General features: G+C 39.9%; 1 protein-coding gene across 1 annotated transcript in view; it reads left to right on the top strand.

Moving 5' to 3' along the window:
* The window catches only part of nck2a (NCK adaptor protein 2a), a 30,649-nt gene that overhangs the window by 8,392 nt on the left and 3,911 nt on the right, over nucleotides 1-18,346 (top strand). Inside the window, exon 2 of the mRNA XM_026375764.1 lies at nucleotides 12,956-13,197. Coding sequence (XP_026231549.1) covers nucleotides 12,972-13,197 — 226 coding nt within the window. The 5' untranslated portion in view covers nucleotides 12,956-12,971. The remainder of the gene's footprint in view (nucleotides 1-12,955; nucleotides 13,198-18,346) is intronic.

The raw sequence follows: 18,346 nt of genomic DNA on the forward strand, positions 1-18,346 counted from the left end.
AACATGGGCACTGTAAAGATAAAGGTTTCATTTCATTTGTTTGTCCTGAAGTGTACTGCTGCATGCATGGGAGTTGATCCAGTGTCTGAATGGAGCAATATGATAGGCCTCTTGTAATCCATTTGCACCCTTTCTCCTCCTTCCTCATATTCTCACACACATATGCATGGGTGCAGCTCAAGGAAATCCTGTTTTATTTATGAGATGTGTAGCTCAGAGTGCAGGGTTCTCCTGATAATTCACGGCTACCACACATACACAGTATTGGACCTACAGAGTCTCTCTCTCTTTCTCCTTTCACAGGCATACTGTAATCTACACTTGTGGCAAGACACCTGTTTACCCTCCCTGCTGTTTCTGCTTGGAGCAGTTGTTTGACTGTGACATCGGTCTTCTTAGGTAGTGCGTGAAGAGCTGCTGGCACACTATATGTGTTTTATGTGGTGGCATTTCAGCGCAAGAAGTGATATCATCTGTATTTTAGAAAAGCAGAAATGTCAGCCTGTGCCCTGGTCACACTAAATCAGTGTAACAACAATGAGGTGTATCAAAAAAATCAAGCTATGGAGTACCAAGATGTACGTGGGCAAGAGTTGAGAGTGTGATTTGCGATATAACATTTTAGTTTATCAGCCAAAGCAGTGAACGGAAATGAAGGTGATGTCCTGGAGATAACATCATGTATAGCCTGTTTTTGGCCTTCAGTTGAAGGGCAGAAAAATATTTGATTTGGCTAATTGGCTGGTGAGTGTAGTGAGCATGTGAGGTATTGATCTACTTCTCCAACTTACTGCTATAAATAAAATAAGAATATTATCAAAACGTTGAAGCATTGCTTTTATTCTCTTGTTATTATTTATCAGCAATGGGACAAATAAAGAGGTGGAGAGTATTAAAAGTAAAGAACTAGAATCTGATACTTGCTCTCTTTTGGCACTGGTTTCCTGCTGTTTCCTGTATTCATTCCCATAACTTTTTTTCCTGCTGGCTTGTCTTTGCAAAGGTCAAAGTCTTCTCCAGAGATTTGACTAAACTAATTCTGATACTGTGAATGAGCACATGCATACAGGGATCTATCTCGGTTGGTTTCTTGTTTGGTTGATGTTAAAACCAGGCTCCCAAGAACTGACATGTACAGTATGTGGTGCATGTAAATATGCATAAGAAACTTTTACAGATACAACTTAGTTTTTGCTGGTTCCCCGATGGCTCATCACGAGGTTATATAACATAGACAAACAAACGTGCAAGAAAGACTACCATGGCTCTCTTGCTCCTACTCCTTAGAGAGCAAGAGCAGAGAGAGTTCCCATGTGTCTTGAAAAGCTGGTTAAATTTGGATTGTTTTTATTAGTCAGTCATGGAAAATAACAGTAATTCTAAAAGCATAAATAACATGAATAGATGTCCTAGAAAATGTTTCTCTTCCCTGGAAAAAAAAAGAATTAATTCTCACCTTTTCCTACACCAAAACAGCACTTGACAACTTATAGTCAGCAAAAGTTTAAAAGTTTGGTCTGAGCTTATGTTTTGCATTGTATTTCACATTATATGAAAACATATTCTATCGAATGACATAAGACAACAGCATTGATAATGAAAAATAATTGTTAGTTGTAGATATTTTATTTTTTTATTCTGAGTTTCTTGGTCTCTTGCAGGTTATGGCTCTGTTGCCTCCTTAATCACCTTTATCTCATATTTCAGATGTAAATGCAGAACAATTAATATGCATCTAATTCATTAATTAGATATTTAGTTTAAATTTCCTTCTCAGTCCTTTGGGATGATATGCTGTTTGGTCTTGAGGCGTATTTTCAGATCTGCTTTTGTGCAAGCCTGTTAGATGTTTGAGATAAATATGGACCTGCAAAACAATGATTGAACTTGATTTCTGTCCTCAAAATCAGGATAGAGATAACTGACTGTGATATTACATTCAATAGGAAATGATTCACACAATTCAGTTTTTATAATCTATGTTAATCCTCTGCCTGTTTGAGCTTTAAAAGCTCACTGTCCGTTGAAAACCTGACTCTAAATAAATACCTGAGTAAATTGCCCATATCTCCACTCGACTGAGGGAATTCGAAAGGTGTCCAACAGGTTCACATTGCTTTGCACCAGTGTATTCTGTATAGCTGTTGCTGCATCGGTTGGTTCTCTCTTGGGAGCCTTGAGGAAGCATCTGATCAAAGAGAATAATTTAGGTCTAAAGCCGAGGGAGGAGTAGAAAGAGGACCGATGAAGCAGAAGGTACAAAGAGAAGGTAAAGCTCAAGCTGGGATAGAGTCAACATTGGTTTGTGTTACACAGGGAAGAAGAAAGGAGGTAAGAGAGTTTCAGAGGACTATATCTGTAAAGTGTTTCCACATGAACCAAGCTCATTTGGTAACACATTCTTTCACGATATATTTACCATATAGGTAGTTTTAAATTGAAACTGGCATCACATTGGGTGTTTGAGATTATTGCCTCATACAGCAAAGTGTCATTTGTGGTGATACTGACTGCACACTGACGGGTAATAAAGCACATACTGAAATAACTAAAGGGTGCAAGGTGCCCACAGTAGGTGCAGCTTGTTCAGTTTGTCAGTCGTCCCTTTTTCCTTCTGCTTTGTGTTGTGTGCATATGTTTATTCCTAAAAAAAACATGCAGATTGAGGTTTGTGCATTATCTAAAGTAATGGGAGCATTGTTTCTGAAAAGAGACATTGCTGTTGAGTTTTTCAAATGTAAATTGTCACTGCTGTGGGACCACAAACAAGCTTTTATTTCATTACTTCCATTGTGCTCTGGTGGTAGCACAACTGTTGGTGGCAGAAATCTCAATTAGTGCAAATATATCCCAGGATTTATGCGTGGACATACACCAGAAGGCATAGTCATGAAAGTACATTGATATTTTTGTGGTAATGTGTGTATTCAGATTCCACTAAAATGCGGGATCCATCATTTTCCTCAAGATGCTTTCAGGGAGAGAGAGAGAAAGAGAAAGAGGAGTACAAGACAATATGAAAGTAAAGGCACACATCAATACTGTTGCCTCGGCATCCCTAGATGGACACTGTAAAAGCACAATTTTGCAAACAGCAGCTGAATCTCATTAGCTGCTCACAAAAGGGTTCTAGTGTGTTCATGTTGAAGATGGGTTGTGAATGGGACCTAGCGTTTTTTGGGAGGGTGGAGCAGTTCCTTCAAAGAACCGGGATAAGAAACCACATTGTTTCATTTAACAATAAGGAGACACAGAAACTAGTTGAAGGTGAAGTAATTTGATTGCTCGACTCTTAAATAGTGTTTGCTTGATGCATGGTTGGTTATCCTGAAAACAAACGCCCACATCTGCGAAAATACACACTCTGGAGTTGGTGTTGCCGCTTTCTAGGCCCTGATAACGTATTGCTGAATGTAACAGGTGATTCCTGAGTAGGGACTGGTATGGCTTCTGCAGCTGATGCAGATCTCAGTCTTGAACTACTGACATGCTCTCGCTGGCATCCGGTGAAGCCAGTGAGGGCACTATAGCAGAGAGGGTGAGAAGAGATTGCAGGTCCAGAGCATGACAGTGCTAGCCAACACTGGTTGGAATGATGCTGGTCTTTGTTTACAAGCCTCCCTTACTGCATACACTGTCTGTAGTAAATATGCCATGGAACCTGGAAATGAATGAGTATTGTATCACTTCCTTTCTGTGGTTAATACTATATCAACAGTTTTTCTTGTTTGATTCTACAATATAAAATCAGTCAGTAAATGCCTCACCCATAATTTGTTTAAAGGATAAATGTAACTACAAGGGTTATTGGGAACATTAAACGTTATCTATACCTTTTCGATTGCCACAGGGATCTGGTCACAGTAAGAGGAAAGGCTTTTGTAGAAGAGGTAAATGTGCTAAATCAAATTACAAGATGGAAGCTTAGTGGTAGTGACGTTGCAGTCACATGGCTGGGATGTAATTTGATGATAGCCTAATAATAGCTCTTACTTCTAGCAATCATATTTAGGCATCATTAATCATAAAAGCCCTTTATCATCTAAGTAAAAAGCTCCTCTAGACTATGTCATCTGGGGGAATTCAGCTAGGAGCAGAGATTTTAATATAAGGATAGGCAGAGAGACATATAATAGCTCATAAGGTATGAATAATGCCAAAACTAAAGTTCCCCAAACTAAAACCATAGGAAGCAAGTTCAAAATCAATGACTTTGCTCATTAAGGAGCCATAGACTAACTTTATGCCTAAATACAATTGTGGTGAAAACTCATCTGTATCTTAGCCTCATCCCAACATTACCACTGTAATATGGTATGGTAAACAACATGAGTCTTATTGCATTGGTGTCTAATTAGCACATTGTTTATTTATGTTGTGACTAATTATCTGTTCCTTGTTTCATGTGATTACTTCATAATTAACTCTCCTCTGGAAAAGAAAACAAAATGAGGAAGAATTTCTGCTGAGACAATAATTGCCTTATTTACATATGAAAATTGTGTGACCACTGGAGCTCTGGTTAGCTTCATGTGCTTTAAGTGGTTTGGACAGCTGTAGAGAGTCAGTTTTGCAAGGAATTCTGATATTGTATTTTATATTGTATTTTCCTTTATAATCACACTTGCAGAAGTAAAACTTGTGTTGTTTACTGCTCCCTTCATGGTCGTTCATTTGTGATCAGCTTGCAGCATCTGTATAGTCTAGATGTTTATATACACTGCCCCTCCAAAAAAAAGAAAAGGCACACATTCTAATATTTAGTTGGACCACTTTTATCTTTGATTACAGCACACCTTCACCGTGGCATCGCTTTGATAATTTTCTGCAATGTCACAACATGTATTATTAAACCACAAGATCTTTTGTTGCTGATGGGAGAGTCGGACCGCTGCACAAAGTCTTCTCCGGCACATCCCAAAGATTCTCAGTGGGGTTAAGGTATGGACTCTGTGGTGGCCAATCCATGTGTGGAAATGATGTGTCATGCTCCCTGAACCACTCTTTCACAATTTGGGCCCGATGAATCCTGGCATTGTCATCTTGCCTCTGTCATCAGGAAAGAAAAAAATCCATTGATGGAATAACCTGGTCATTCAGTATATTCAGGTAGTCAGCTGATCTCATTCTTTGAACACAGAACGTTGCTGAACCTAGACCTGACCAACTGCAGCAACCCCAGGTCATAGCACTGCCCCCACAGGCGTATACAGTAGGCACTAGGCATGATGGGTGCATCACTTCACCCGCCTCTCTTCTTACCCTGATGCTCCCATCACTCTGGAACAGGGTAAATCTGGACTCATCACCACAACACCTTATTCCATTGAACGGTTCTTAACCTAGTTTTAGTAGTTTCATCAATCTCCTTAGATGTTTTCTTTGCTTGATTCATGCCAATAATCTGACCCTTCCGAAACAAATGAACTTCTTTTCCACGACCACAGGATGTGTCTTCCAACATAGTTGTTTAAGAAATGAGAAGCTACTCACTGAATAGTGAATATTGACAATATGAAATGTAAGACGAGCTGTAATGCATGGTTTGTTTGGCTCAGGGCATTTTGTTTATTTGATTCCACAAGCTGCTCATATTCAACAAAATAAGGTTCCCAAGCCAATAAGACAGTGTGGAAATGTTTTTGCCTCTAGCCTCAAAGTGTTCAATGTAGCACGGAGCATCACTTGTTCTTTGAACATCCTGCATCCTTTTTTATTTCTCCTGTTAAATTCACCTCTTTCAGTTGATAGTGTTGAAGAGAGCTACCAACAACATAAATGCACATTACTTTTAAAATGAATGGTTATCTACACAGGCAATTTAAAGTCATTTTTGCAAGTATATTTTGAACAACAACTCTCTTCTTGTCTTTCCTTTTATAGTAAACTAAAAAAACAACAGTTAATGTATGTAGTGTTGTTGTTTTATTTCCCAGCTTCTTGTTCTCCACCATGACCTGTACTGTGCTTTAAAACAGAATTACTCGAGTAACTGAGAATCAGGCGCACGGTTTAGGACTGTGTGTTGATACGTTGCTCAAATCACTATTACTGAAGAACTTTATAATGAACTCACATCATAAAAGCAGTTCTTACCGACCACACTAGGAGAATACATCAGATGATGTAGCTATTCTGCATAGAAAAACACGCCAACATTGTTTGACCTGAGAGTGACTCATTATACACATACCCATTTCATCTCTCTCCCTCTCTCTCTCTGGCACAAACACACCAACACCTCAGGTTTTTCTTTGTGTCCTCCAGTCGAAGGAAAACAAGCAGCGTTGTACATCAGAGCTGTGTTCACTACATTTGCCCTGCTGTGCTTTACAGTGCTTGCCTTTTGTTGTTCTGCCAGGGGACACGAGTACCAGACTGTCACATACAGAGTTAAAAATAGAGAGAGATCTTTTCTACTTCACTTATAAACAAGAGCTGCAAAAAACAAGAATAAAAAAAAGAGATGAGGAAAACTGCTAATAGGTAATGACCTACTGTGGAGAGAGGATGCACACGGAGAATTGAGTTATAAAACTTCAAGTGAACAAGCTGCTCAGAAAAGACGTCTCATCGTGCTTTAGTGTGCAAAGTGCAGTGTTACAGAGGGAGTTAAAGTGGACAGCAGGGAGTAGGGAAAACTACCCAGAAGCCAGCTATTTGTGGCTGGAGAAAGGAGACAAAAAGAAATACTGTAAAACTGAATGCGGTAGGTATTTATCATTGTTTATCATCTTTCAGTGCAATCATAGTGATGGAATAATAATATCAAATTAACATGATACGCTACCCTGTGCCTACATTAAGCAGATACTAATTAAAACAGGAACTCGCATAATTTGGTCCTTAATAAATCAGGAACTGAAGCTTGCTTTGGTTAAAAAAAAATCTAAACATCTGTCTGCACCGATGAAGTGTGAAGCAGGCATTAAATAGCACTCATGATGCACAAACCTCACAGTTGTATCATCATTCTGCTGTTGTTAAAGGCATATTCTCATGTAATTCTAACATGTTGGGGGGGAAAAAAAAACATAACAACAAGCAGTTGTACAGACACTCTGGGTTCAGTCCTCATATTTGTAACTTTTTTGACTCCATTGAGTGAAACCATTTCTTTAAACCACCACAGTGAAGGCGCAGAGACTGCATTCTCCTGCACAGAAATATTGAAAATCGAAGAGTGAAGGATAAAAGTCAGGTTCTTTGGGGGGAACACCCCGTCGAAGAAAATGGGACCACCCAACGATTGTTGTCATGGAGACTTTCTCAACATTGTGTGAGCTACGCAGGAGGACAACTGAATTAATGACAGAATAAGAAAGTGACATGAAAAATGCTTGGAAAGAAAGGATGTGGGGGAGCAGGACTCAGTTCTAAACAAAAGGGAATTCTTTATCATCCATTTAGAAAAGTTGAGTTGTTACCATTTAGTTATTAAAAGTGTGAAAATGCAAATGAACTACCACACTTCCTTATGTACTTTATGATACACATGCATATGGGCAGAAACTGATATAGTGCAAAAGGCCTGCAGCAAGGATGCAATTTGGTGCTTTAGAGAAGTGCTGTGTCTTGTGAATGCTTAGGATCCAGCTCAGCTTATGAGACCCCTGAGAACAACCAGGTGTTTTTGTGCTAGTGCAGCAAGAATTTAAGTGTATTTGTAGACGTGCAGAAGTTTTAGATAAAACCTTATTAACAGTTTTTAGTTTTCTCTGTTTTCAGGGGGCTGTGTGCACCTTAATTTGACAAACTGTTCTGCACAGCATATTGTGTGCACATCATATTTAGTTTGTACAAAAAATATAAACTATAAATGTTTTTACACAAATGATTAATTAATAATTTGAGAATGTTTTGTGTCTCAGACACAAAACATATTTTAGGGTCAGACAAAACTTTTTTTTTTTTTTTTTTTTTTTTTTAAAGTTAGAACTAGATTTTGTCGTCAATGTTGTCTTGAGTTCAAATATTCAAATATTTGACCTTAAACCTGTGTTATAAATAGATGTGACAGACAAAGGCTTGGAGAATAACAAGCAGATAAGGTGTGATGAAACATAAAACTGATTTCCGTTGTGGGAACTGTAGGAGGTGGTTTAGTTTTTTAGGTTTTACTCAACTAGGTAATAAAATTCTACATCTACAGCTGTTTTGATTTTGCTTTGAACAGTCACTCCTTTTTACAAATATTAGTTTTAGACAGTTTAATATGTTATTGCTAATTGCTCAGACCGACTGTAATTTCAATAGAGGCAGAGATGGATTCCCAAGGACTTCTATTGATATACCTGTTAGAGTTCACTGTCAGCGTTTGGTTGTGTTTTGTAGTACAGTTTGAAAAAACTTTGATACAGAAGCCTCTTCTGTCTTCAAATGTGCAGTTGTATAGTGTAGCGATAGACATGACTCTATTTGTGTGGTCTTTTCAGTCCTATTTTGGGCCAACAGCAGGAAACCCTTTTGGCATTGCATTTGAGCTGTCCTTGAGTGGTTTGAGTTTTGGTCTTTTTTTATCATTTTGATGGCATTCTCATGTTAGGGCACCCATTAACTCCCAAGAAACTGAAGAAGAGCAACAACCAACCTCATCACAGAGACGCACAGGAACTAATGTCATACACTAGGCCCTCTGTTTAGGGTCGGTGAATGTGTGACAGGAAAAAATGCTTTATGGGTTGTAAAACATTGCTTGTTTGATAGTCTAGCTTTAAAACTATATTTTTCAGGGTTTGTTCTTGATGTAGGCACAAATGTGGCAACAGCAGCCGTACATGAGTGGTTACGAAAATCTCCTCAGTCCAGATCGTAATTTAAAGAGAAGATTAGGCCTCTTTAAATAATAGAAACATGTCCACAGTGGCCGAACAGAGCGTCTGTCCTCCTCATGGTTCAATCTGTGCGTTTCACTCCAAATGCTTCAGACAGTCATTGCCAGTAGGGAGTAAAGCAGCCCTCCTTCCTGTGAGAAGCAACTACTGCAAACAGTGTGGAGTGGAAGGGGGAGGTGGAAATGTTCTCCCATTGGCTGAATCCTGTCTGTCTTTGACCTGAATGCCAAACACAGAAAGCTGTGCCAGACGTTTTTTTTCTTTAAACATCCCCTCTCTTTTTTATAATCCTCTTTTACTTTCTCTTTCTCTTTGTGCGGTGTTGAAAGAGCCTCTGAGCGTTGCCTCTTCAGTGAAGGGAGTTGTGAAGTCCAGCTCAGCAGTCTTGTCGCTCATCTTTCCCCTTTTAATGCTCTCAGCAGAGGAATGGGGGGTCACAGGGCACATGAGCTCCCAGGCTTTCCCTTTTTAAACCAAACTCGATCCCGAATCTGTTTGTTTTCTTTTGTGTCTATTTGTATGCACTCTCACAGGAAGAGCGCTTTTTGTCCAGCCACCTGTCTGTTAACCATATCAGGGAAGTGAAGTTAATGGCTCTGATGAACTGACAAGTGTATCCTAAAATTTGTCTTTAGTGGATCCAATTTTAATCCGGTTTCATTCCTGTATAAACTGCCCCTATAGATTTCAAGAGTTCGTCAAGTGTGATGGCACGTTTGCAGGCATCTGAATGAGCAACGGTACAGCTGCCAGTCTGAAACACATGGGTTGCCCAGAGAGGAGGATGGACTTGATTTGGAGTGGCGTTTCTATCGCCCTGCCTAATGAGCAAGGTTGTCAAGGAGACAGAGAAATTGGTATCATGGATGAGGGGAGGCAGAGTACTGCTACGAATGGAGAAACTCACGTCTTATTCTTCTGGTTTATGTGAAGACACAAGTGGAAAAACTTTAATATAAATGGACTGTGGAAGGTTTAGCGTGTAGTGACATTATTGAAATGATGATGTATATTAGTCTGCCCAATTTATCGGTGTACTGCTAGACAGTAATAATATAATCAAACTCAGTTCTTTTGTCCCGTTTGGTCATATTCAGTTTTAATAAACAAACTTGTTTTATTGAAATTAGTTATTTCTTTATTTTTGTGACATTAGGAAAGAAATAATTGAAGTTTAGTTGTGTGCAGCATGATCTGCTGAGTCACCAGACTTTGACTTCCCCCTGTTGGACTATGTGGCACTGATGATTCACAGTGAACAAACTGTTAAACATGAAGTGTGTTCACATGACGGAGCTCTTGTAAACGCTCAGTGTGGACCGAACAAGACCTAAAAAAGCAGCAGTGGATGCATGCTCTCTCCTGCTTTATTTGCTCATTGCATTCAGGTCGGTATGACGGCAAGCGTCTGAAACCTCGCAGATTAAAGATAACATAAAGAAAAAAATTGGTACCACTGAACACTTGAACTGAAGTGAAACCGTGCAGCATTTGCCCCATCCCTCTTCCTGCGGTTTGCTCCTCCATCCATCCACACCAGGTGGAATAAATGCAATAAAATGAAAGGAAAAAGCAGTAGCCTGGTCTAATCCAGCAGCTGTAGCCCGAGGCAGATAGAGGCCACAGCACGTTCACATACCTCCTGCCTCTTGGAAGAGTTGACGTCACCATCCTTCATCTTGTCATAAATTTGCCCTTCAATTTCCTGGGCTCTCTGAAGAATCACATCTCCTGTGTTTTTGTCTCGTCCTGAATGTCAGACTAGCCCCTCCGGGTTCTTCCTTCTGCTGCCATTGTTGCTGCAGTAAAAGTGGTCACATCTTAAAAACTTGTGTAACTTAACTTCTAGTGAACTTCACATAAACTCTGTCAGTTGCTCAACTCGCTCCTCCTTCTCTTTCCTCTCTCCTCCTGTGCTGTCCCTGTCCTGGCCTGTGAAGAAATCCAGTTTGACAGCTTTATTGATGGCAAGCAGAGGCACATTCACAAGTGCAACACTGTACAAACCATTGTAAGCTCAAACTTACATTTTTGCTGCTTGTTGTAGAGATAGCAGTTATTGGACACATTAATGCCGCGTCACACCACAGTGATTTTAGCTGCGACTGTAACTGAAAGAATGTATTCAGTAATGGCTGCACTATCTCTGTGGTTGTGGCCTAATTTAAGTGGAATTAAATATCATCGGTTGAAGAATAATAAAAAAAACAGCTAACGCTTTAGAGTGCTTGCATTTGCATTTGCAAAATGTAGCCTACACAGAAGATATTAATCTTTCCACCAGTAATGGAATCTTTTTATATGGTCTAATTTGTGCAGCTACACTTCTCATGAGTCACAAATCTCTTTTGTGGTTACACTTTATGTTACGCTCTTCCGTCTCATTAAAAAATAAAATGTGAATGACAATATGAGTTAGGGAATATATAGCCCCCTTGTATCTTAAGTGGCTTAAAAACCTATTGTGCATGTATTTGAAATACGTATGGATCCTACTCACCTTCATGCAGATATGAGTACTGTTTTTTCCATTTAGGTGTGTTTGACTCAGCAGGGTTTTTTTGTGCTATTTATAAATTACTTAACCTGTCACTTTCATTAAACAGCCCCATAAAAAGCATCTGTTACACATAATTAAACTGTAGAGGATGTAAGACTGTCAGCTTTGGCTCCTGAAGCATGTTGCTGCTATAAATCAGTGTCTCACGATAGCTTTAACATAAGATTGGATATGAGATGGACAGTTTTATTTGATTAAACAAATGTTTTACCACACGCCTTTTAATTATGCATCTTAGAATTCATCCTTATCACTAGATCTTTTTTTTGTTCTGCACCATCTTCGCGTTCTTTAGTTATTCCAGTGATTGCGTTTGCAGCTGTAGACTGTTAACATGGCTGTAAGCTAAATATAAACTGGATTGCTGGGATGGTTCTCATACCGTGATATGCCTTTTATCACAGAAAAGGTTGTCACAGCACAGGAATCAACTAAATTACGTCACAGTTTCCTGATCCCTTCACACATATTTCTAAATAGACCATCTATTTCTCATTTGGCTGCTTTTTGAGCAGATACACATAATTCCCCAGCAGTTAAGGTGGTCGAGTAAATTCGTGTCAAATCACCTCACCTAAAGCCTGGTGAAATAGAGCATGTAATGGCTCACTGTCTGCCTCAAAAACAAATAGGCAAGACTTGTTTGTGTGTGTGAGGGAGAGCATGCAGAATGATCGCATATATTGATTTTCTGTGTTTGGGCTTCACTCTACCAAATTAGCTTTTACAGATGTGCTTTTTTTGGGGGGTTGAGTGTGAATGTCCTGAAACACGAGTGAGTTCTCTCTTTTTAACTGGTTTTACCTACTATCTTCTACAGGCACATGCTGAGATACCTCTGTTTTTTGTAATTGCTACACAGAGAATTTGTAGTTTTAGTGTCAGTTTAGACCGTGAACATTTCCATAAACTTTAAAGTAATATTTATCTTGGTTATGTAATTTAGCTTCACGATAGACCAGCAACCTGTTCAGGATGTATCCTGTCTAATGCCTAATGTGAGCTGGGATAAGCGGTTTAAAATTGTGTGCATGAACTTGGATTATGTAGATGGATTATTTTGTAATGACTTGTCACTTGTCATAACAGTACTACGCCTCACACACACATACACAAATTGCTCTCTTCATTAGAGATAATAAGACATATACTGACATATTAATGTCTTTAAAATAGATAGATTTAGCATTGTTGTTCCAGGGTTATTACCATCATTTAATTCACACAATAGACCTTTAATTAATAAAGAAACAAAGAACAGCTATGTGGTTGGTTTCTTTCTTCTTTTTTTAATGTGTGAATGTAATGGATCCAATTACAAACAGATTCACACCCAGTATTTCTCAATAATTAAATGCTCAATAAATTATTTATATATCCATGATATATAACTGCCCCCTAGCAGCTTTTGAAGGAGTGCCATGTCTACAAATAGCTTACCTGTTTTAGTTTTTCAGCTTTACCCTGTGATAAATTGTTGGTACACTAATAACCTTACTGAAATTGCTGTATACCACTGTGTGCCATGTTTTTCTCACCCCTGCCTCCTTCCTCTCTGCAGGGGGACTCCATGAAAGATGACAGAGGAGGTGATTGTTGTAGCCAAGTGGGACTACACGGCCCAGCAGGACCAGGAACTTGACATCCGTAAAAACGAGCGTCTCTTCCTCCTTGACGACTCAAAGACTTGGTGGCGTGTTCGCAACGCCGCCAACCAAACGGGGTATGTGCCATCGAACTACGTTGAACGCAAAAACAGCCTGAAGAAAGGCTCGCTGGTGAAGAACATCAAAGACACACTGGGTAAGAAGAATTTAGTGTCATTGTGTGCCTGTGTGTCTGTGTGTACGAGTTGTCAGTAGTTTATTTTCAGTAAAAATGGAAAATCCCTGCACTTCCTTTTCAGTACTTTCTTCTCCCTGGTGGATGTGATAAGATGTGGTCATAAACAGTGGTCAGTATGTGTGCATGCCTGTGTGTCAGCCTGACTCTTAGAAGTAAAATGATACCCCTCACTGTGTGTCTGTACTCGCTGGGAGCTGTCACTGCACTCCACGGATCCTGTTGAGTTAAGAGTTGCTCTCAGCTGTCAGCACACTGCCTCACAGTCTCCAACCATGACTTGAAAACATCACTGTGTGTGTGTGTGTGTGTGTGTGTGTGTGTAGCAATAGCTGCCAGCTTATTAGAGTGACTGTTGGTGCACATAGTATGAGGCCACAGCTTGGGAGTTATTTATGCATTTACTCTTGTTTGGTAAGACACAGAGAAAAAAACACAAAGAAAACACAGACTCCCTGTTTATATTAATGTTGCACCTTCTTAAATGTGTGGATACACTTTTTTTTTTTATCATATGTGTAGTTTTATGTGTTGACGATAAAAATAGCAGTTGGAAGCAAAACTCATGTTTGTCGATGATTCACTGAAAAAACAGCAGACTGGTTGTTTTGAAATATTACCAATGTGATTTATTATTACACACAGGTTCTTACATCAGTGCGAGAATGTCTGACACAGACGGGAGCAGTTTAACCTTTCCCCAACATAATTAGGATTTGTTTAGATAATGTGGATTATGTAGGTGTGTTTCTAGAGAGAGAGAGATCGAGATAGATGCATCTGCCTGGAGGAAACTGTTCGTCTGAGCCAAATACTGCTTCCAAACTAATTGTGCCATGTCACTCATCCACAATGTAAGATTGGATTATTAATGAGACCAGGAGACAAATGATCTAATAACTAATAAGGCTTTCAAATGGCATCAGATTTAATTTATTTTCATAATTTTTGGAAGTTGGATGAGGGCACAGAATAATTGGCTTGCAGTGGAGCCCAGCATTACCCACAGCGCTGGTTTTCTTTCAGCAGCCACAGTAAAAACATGAATGTAATGGTACTGTATATAGCTTATGTGAGTAATGTAGGAAAATGTAGTTCATATATCAGGAGAAGAGCAGGATGACTGGCACAGAAAATCATGTATTTTGACAGTTTTAGCTCAAGTTACAACTTTTTGTCAGGATGATAAGGGAAATGGAGGAAAATAGAAACAACTGGTAGAAATGCTAACAAGACACTGATCAGGAAGAGCAATAGTAATAAAAATGGCCCTGAAAGGCAGCCATATTTAGAGGTGGGGGGGAGAGAATACAAAGGGACATGGGGAGTCTGGTCTAATGTGCCGCTTCCTCTCAGCTCCGTAGACACCAACCCTCGGGGAGGCTCTGTAGCTTTATGTGGGCCAGTGTGGCACAGCCTGCCACTGTCACCCTCACCCGGGTTCATTGTGCACAGAGACAACAGATGTCTTCCCTTCACTCCCTCCACCCTCCCATCAGACCTCTTCTCTGTCACTGTAGGTCTTTGCATTTTTATGATCAGTAGGATTGATTAGTGGAAAAATCTGCAGCCTAATGGATGTGCTGGAATGATAGATTACCACTCCGTTCCCAACTAAGTTATCAACTACAACATTATGGCCTAGTTCTATTTCAGTCTGCATCTAGCCAGTAGCTCTTTAAAAGCCTGAGCAAATCCAATGGGCTTGAACACTTTCATGATGAGGTGATGGGCAATAGCGGAGGTCAGGGGCTAATGCAACTTACTCACTCACACTTCAGTAGAGAATCTAATTGGCTGAGAGCATGATTACATCATCCCATCTACGGTCTGTGGCTCTTTTGCCAGCTCTTCATTAAGTTGACACTGTGATTGTGGACAATGCATACTGTCTGTGATTAGTGTTATCTCCAGCTTTTCCCTCATTTGTTGTTCTTTAATGCGGTTGTCATCGACATCCATCCAGGCAGAATTGAATTGTAAATGGCTGCATGCTGGTTTGTGCCCCAGTTTCCTCTCGCAGGAAATAAAACCGTAATAGGCGAAAGAATTCAGAAAGTGCCCGACTCGTTGCTAAAACTGGGCCAGTACTCATTGGTACAACATACTGTTAAGTTTGATTTCTTGTCTGCCTGAGCTTATACTGTGCAGCTCTGCTTATGTGTGTATGTGGGGGGTAAATTAGAGAGGTTATAAACCACTTTGTCCTGTCCTTGAGTTAAAAAGCAACACCCACAATCCATTTTACTCAGTAGTTTCTAATGAACATAGTTATTATAAATGTCTCCATTTCCTGCTCAAAAAAGCTGTGAGGTGGCAAAATTTAGCAGCACAATAAATCAAGCTTCCATATAAAGCTATATAAGAGTTTATAGTTCTATTAAAGCCTTCAGAATCCATTATAAATTAATTATTCAGAGTGGAAAAAAGTTGGAGTTTTTTTTTAACATATATACATATGTATATACATATATGTGGTGCACTAGTGGAATGAAATCCGCTGGTCTCTTCATCATTTGACATTTGCTACAGCTTCTAATGTACTTCAGTGTTATATACTACACCCCCCCAACTGAGATCATGTTGCTAAAATAATCTGCAGATCTAGTTACATTCTCATCACCCTCAGCTGTACTGTATATTTAGTGTTAATTAAAAATGCTAACATGCTAACACAACATGGTAAAGTGGTGAAGTGTACATACGGTATACATGATTAACAATATGTCAAGTGTACCATTTAGCTCAAATCAGTGCTAGAGTGCAGCCTCACACAGCTCATTTGTGATTCACTCACACTAATCACAGCACTTGCTAACGCAGTGGTAATGCTCCATGTTGACTGCCAGATTGTGATTTTTCATTACCTCACACAGGTATGTGTGTCTGGTGGGAGTTGCACTGGACTGGACACTGGACTCGTTTATTGCCGTTATTTCCACACTGCCTGCCACTGTGAGCAATAGAGTGAAGCAATATGCTGTAACATGAAGTCATCGAGGCTTTCATCAACTCACTTCCATCTGAGCTCGAGTCCTCTGGGCTCGAAAATCTAGTCTCTTTCCAAAATATGAAGCTGTAGGTGAACGTTGGGAGTGAAATGAGTGGGAGGAGAGAATATAGCCCGCTGATGCTATAACCAGCAGGCCAGTGCCTTGAAGTGGAAATGAGTGAAGGTGTGTGTGTGTGTGCGGATCTGTGTGTGCATTAGTGTTTTTGCTGAGCACTGAGCAATCAAAGGATTGTGTGTGGCTTTCTTCTTCGGCCTCTCCTCTCTATCTCGTGGTAGCGACAGTCTATTTTATTTAGTCTTATTTTATTTTTCCCTTGAGGAGCACCAGAAGTAGGCCCAGGAGTCAACATTACAGCCAGGAGATACAGAATCTTCTCACATACACACAGCGATCAGATATCTAGGATACACACTGCTATCCATAAACATGATCTGCTTATTATTCCTGTCCTGTTTTTGTGGCCTCTGATGTGCTTGGTCTACTGTGTGTGTGAGAGAAACAGCTGCCAAGGGACCCCTCATCTTTCTTCACTGCTCTCTTTCTCCTCCTCCTTCCTTCTGCCAACAAGTTTCATGCTACTCTATGTGAACCCAGCAAATTTCCAAACATTGTAGATTTACTATTCAGCAGTGACATTTCTGTGGCATTTCAGCAGCCTTTGTGGCAAAACTGGGTGATTAGCTGTCAAGAAACTCACTTCAGTCATTAGTAGCACACATGAGCACATGTTTGACAGAAGCCTCAACTGTCAAGTTAAATGGTTTAAATGTTGTCAACTGTATAGTGAATCATTATTTTACCATGAATTTGAAGACGAGACCTCCTTGGTTATGTTCAGCAGAGAGACTTTAGCAACTTTAGGTTTTATTGAGGTGTTCAAACACATGTTTAAAGACTTTTCTTTGAAAGTACGGGAATGGAGAAGTCAGAGACAGGTAAGACAGGAGCTGACTTTGATCCTCGATGTGCCTGTCATTATCAAGCCCATGGTGCCTGCTCCACTTTTCACTCCCTGTATACACCACCTATTTTCAGCCTTTTTCTCAGTATAGTTGTGCATACGATGTGTAGATGGTGTCGACGGAATACCAAGTAGATAAAGAGCTTTCATTTCATTTGGGTTTGAGTAAAAGGACATGGCGTGCTCAGTGTTGAGGGAATGTGTGAAACCCTGTAACCTCTTTCAGACAGGGATGATGGCATTTTGGCATTGACCATAGATGATTATGTTCACTGATTCATTTTCTGCAAACAACATGTGTGATGAGAACTTGGAGGTGGAACAGGGAGGCTGTCTATGGACTGAGGGAGTGGTCAGTAGATAACTGCTTATGCTTGGGGTAAGATTTGGATCAGGTAAAACATCATAATACACGACTAAAGAATACTTGACCTCTGGCTTTGGCTGCCTTCATACTAACACTTGCACATTGTGGCAGTCCTTTACGAGTCTCAATATTTACCTTTCAGCATAGAGTTGCATCTGATCACTCAAACAAGTCTGAATGTAACCATTAAAGTGTCGTACACGATGCACAACAGCCTGACTGTGTAAGTTATGTTGTAAACTCTTTTTCTTCTCCAGTGTACATTAGATATTCTCCCAGGAAAAACAACCCTGGGTGATCATGTCACAATAAAACGTCCTCCAAACTTCCTTCTAAGACATCCCTTTGCCCTCAACTATATAGCCGTATTTCCCATTATAGAGAGATGCCACAGCAGAACTGTTGGGTCAGGATCACTACATCTCTTAATGGCATAAACAAGGGTCAACATTGACTTTCCCGTATATACCGAACTGTGAGGTGTGTTAGCACAGTGACCCTGCTATTTAAAACAGACCTGTGTTCATTTAGTTATCAGGACGAATCACAGTCACTCACCACTGAGGTTTCTCATAGAATATTCTGTATGCTTCACTTTTAAAGTAGGACCCTTTTTTTCTTGTCAGACCCCAGGAGTGCAACTTGAAGCCTCAATTAGTTTCCTTCTGACCTCAACTGCTTCATCTCCCTGTGGAGCTCAGGCCTTTTCCTGCTTTCTAAATCCTGCTTTCCAAATCCTGCTTTCCGTCTTGACTGCTTCTTACTGCT

This window comes from Anabas testudineus, chromosome 21 (genome assembly GCF_900324465.2).
Source record: "Anabas testudineus chromosome 21, fAnaTes1.2, whole genome shotgun sequence".
Lineage (NCBI taxonomy): Eukaryota > Metazoa > Chordata > Actinopteri > Anabantiformes > Anabantidae > Anabas > Anabas testudineus.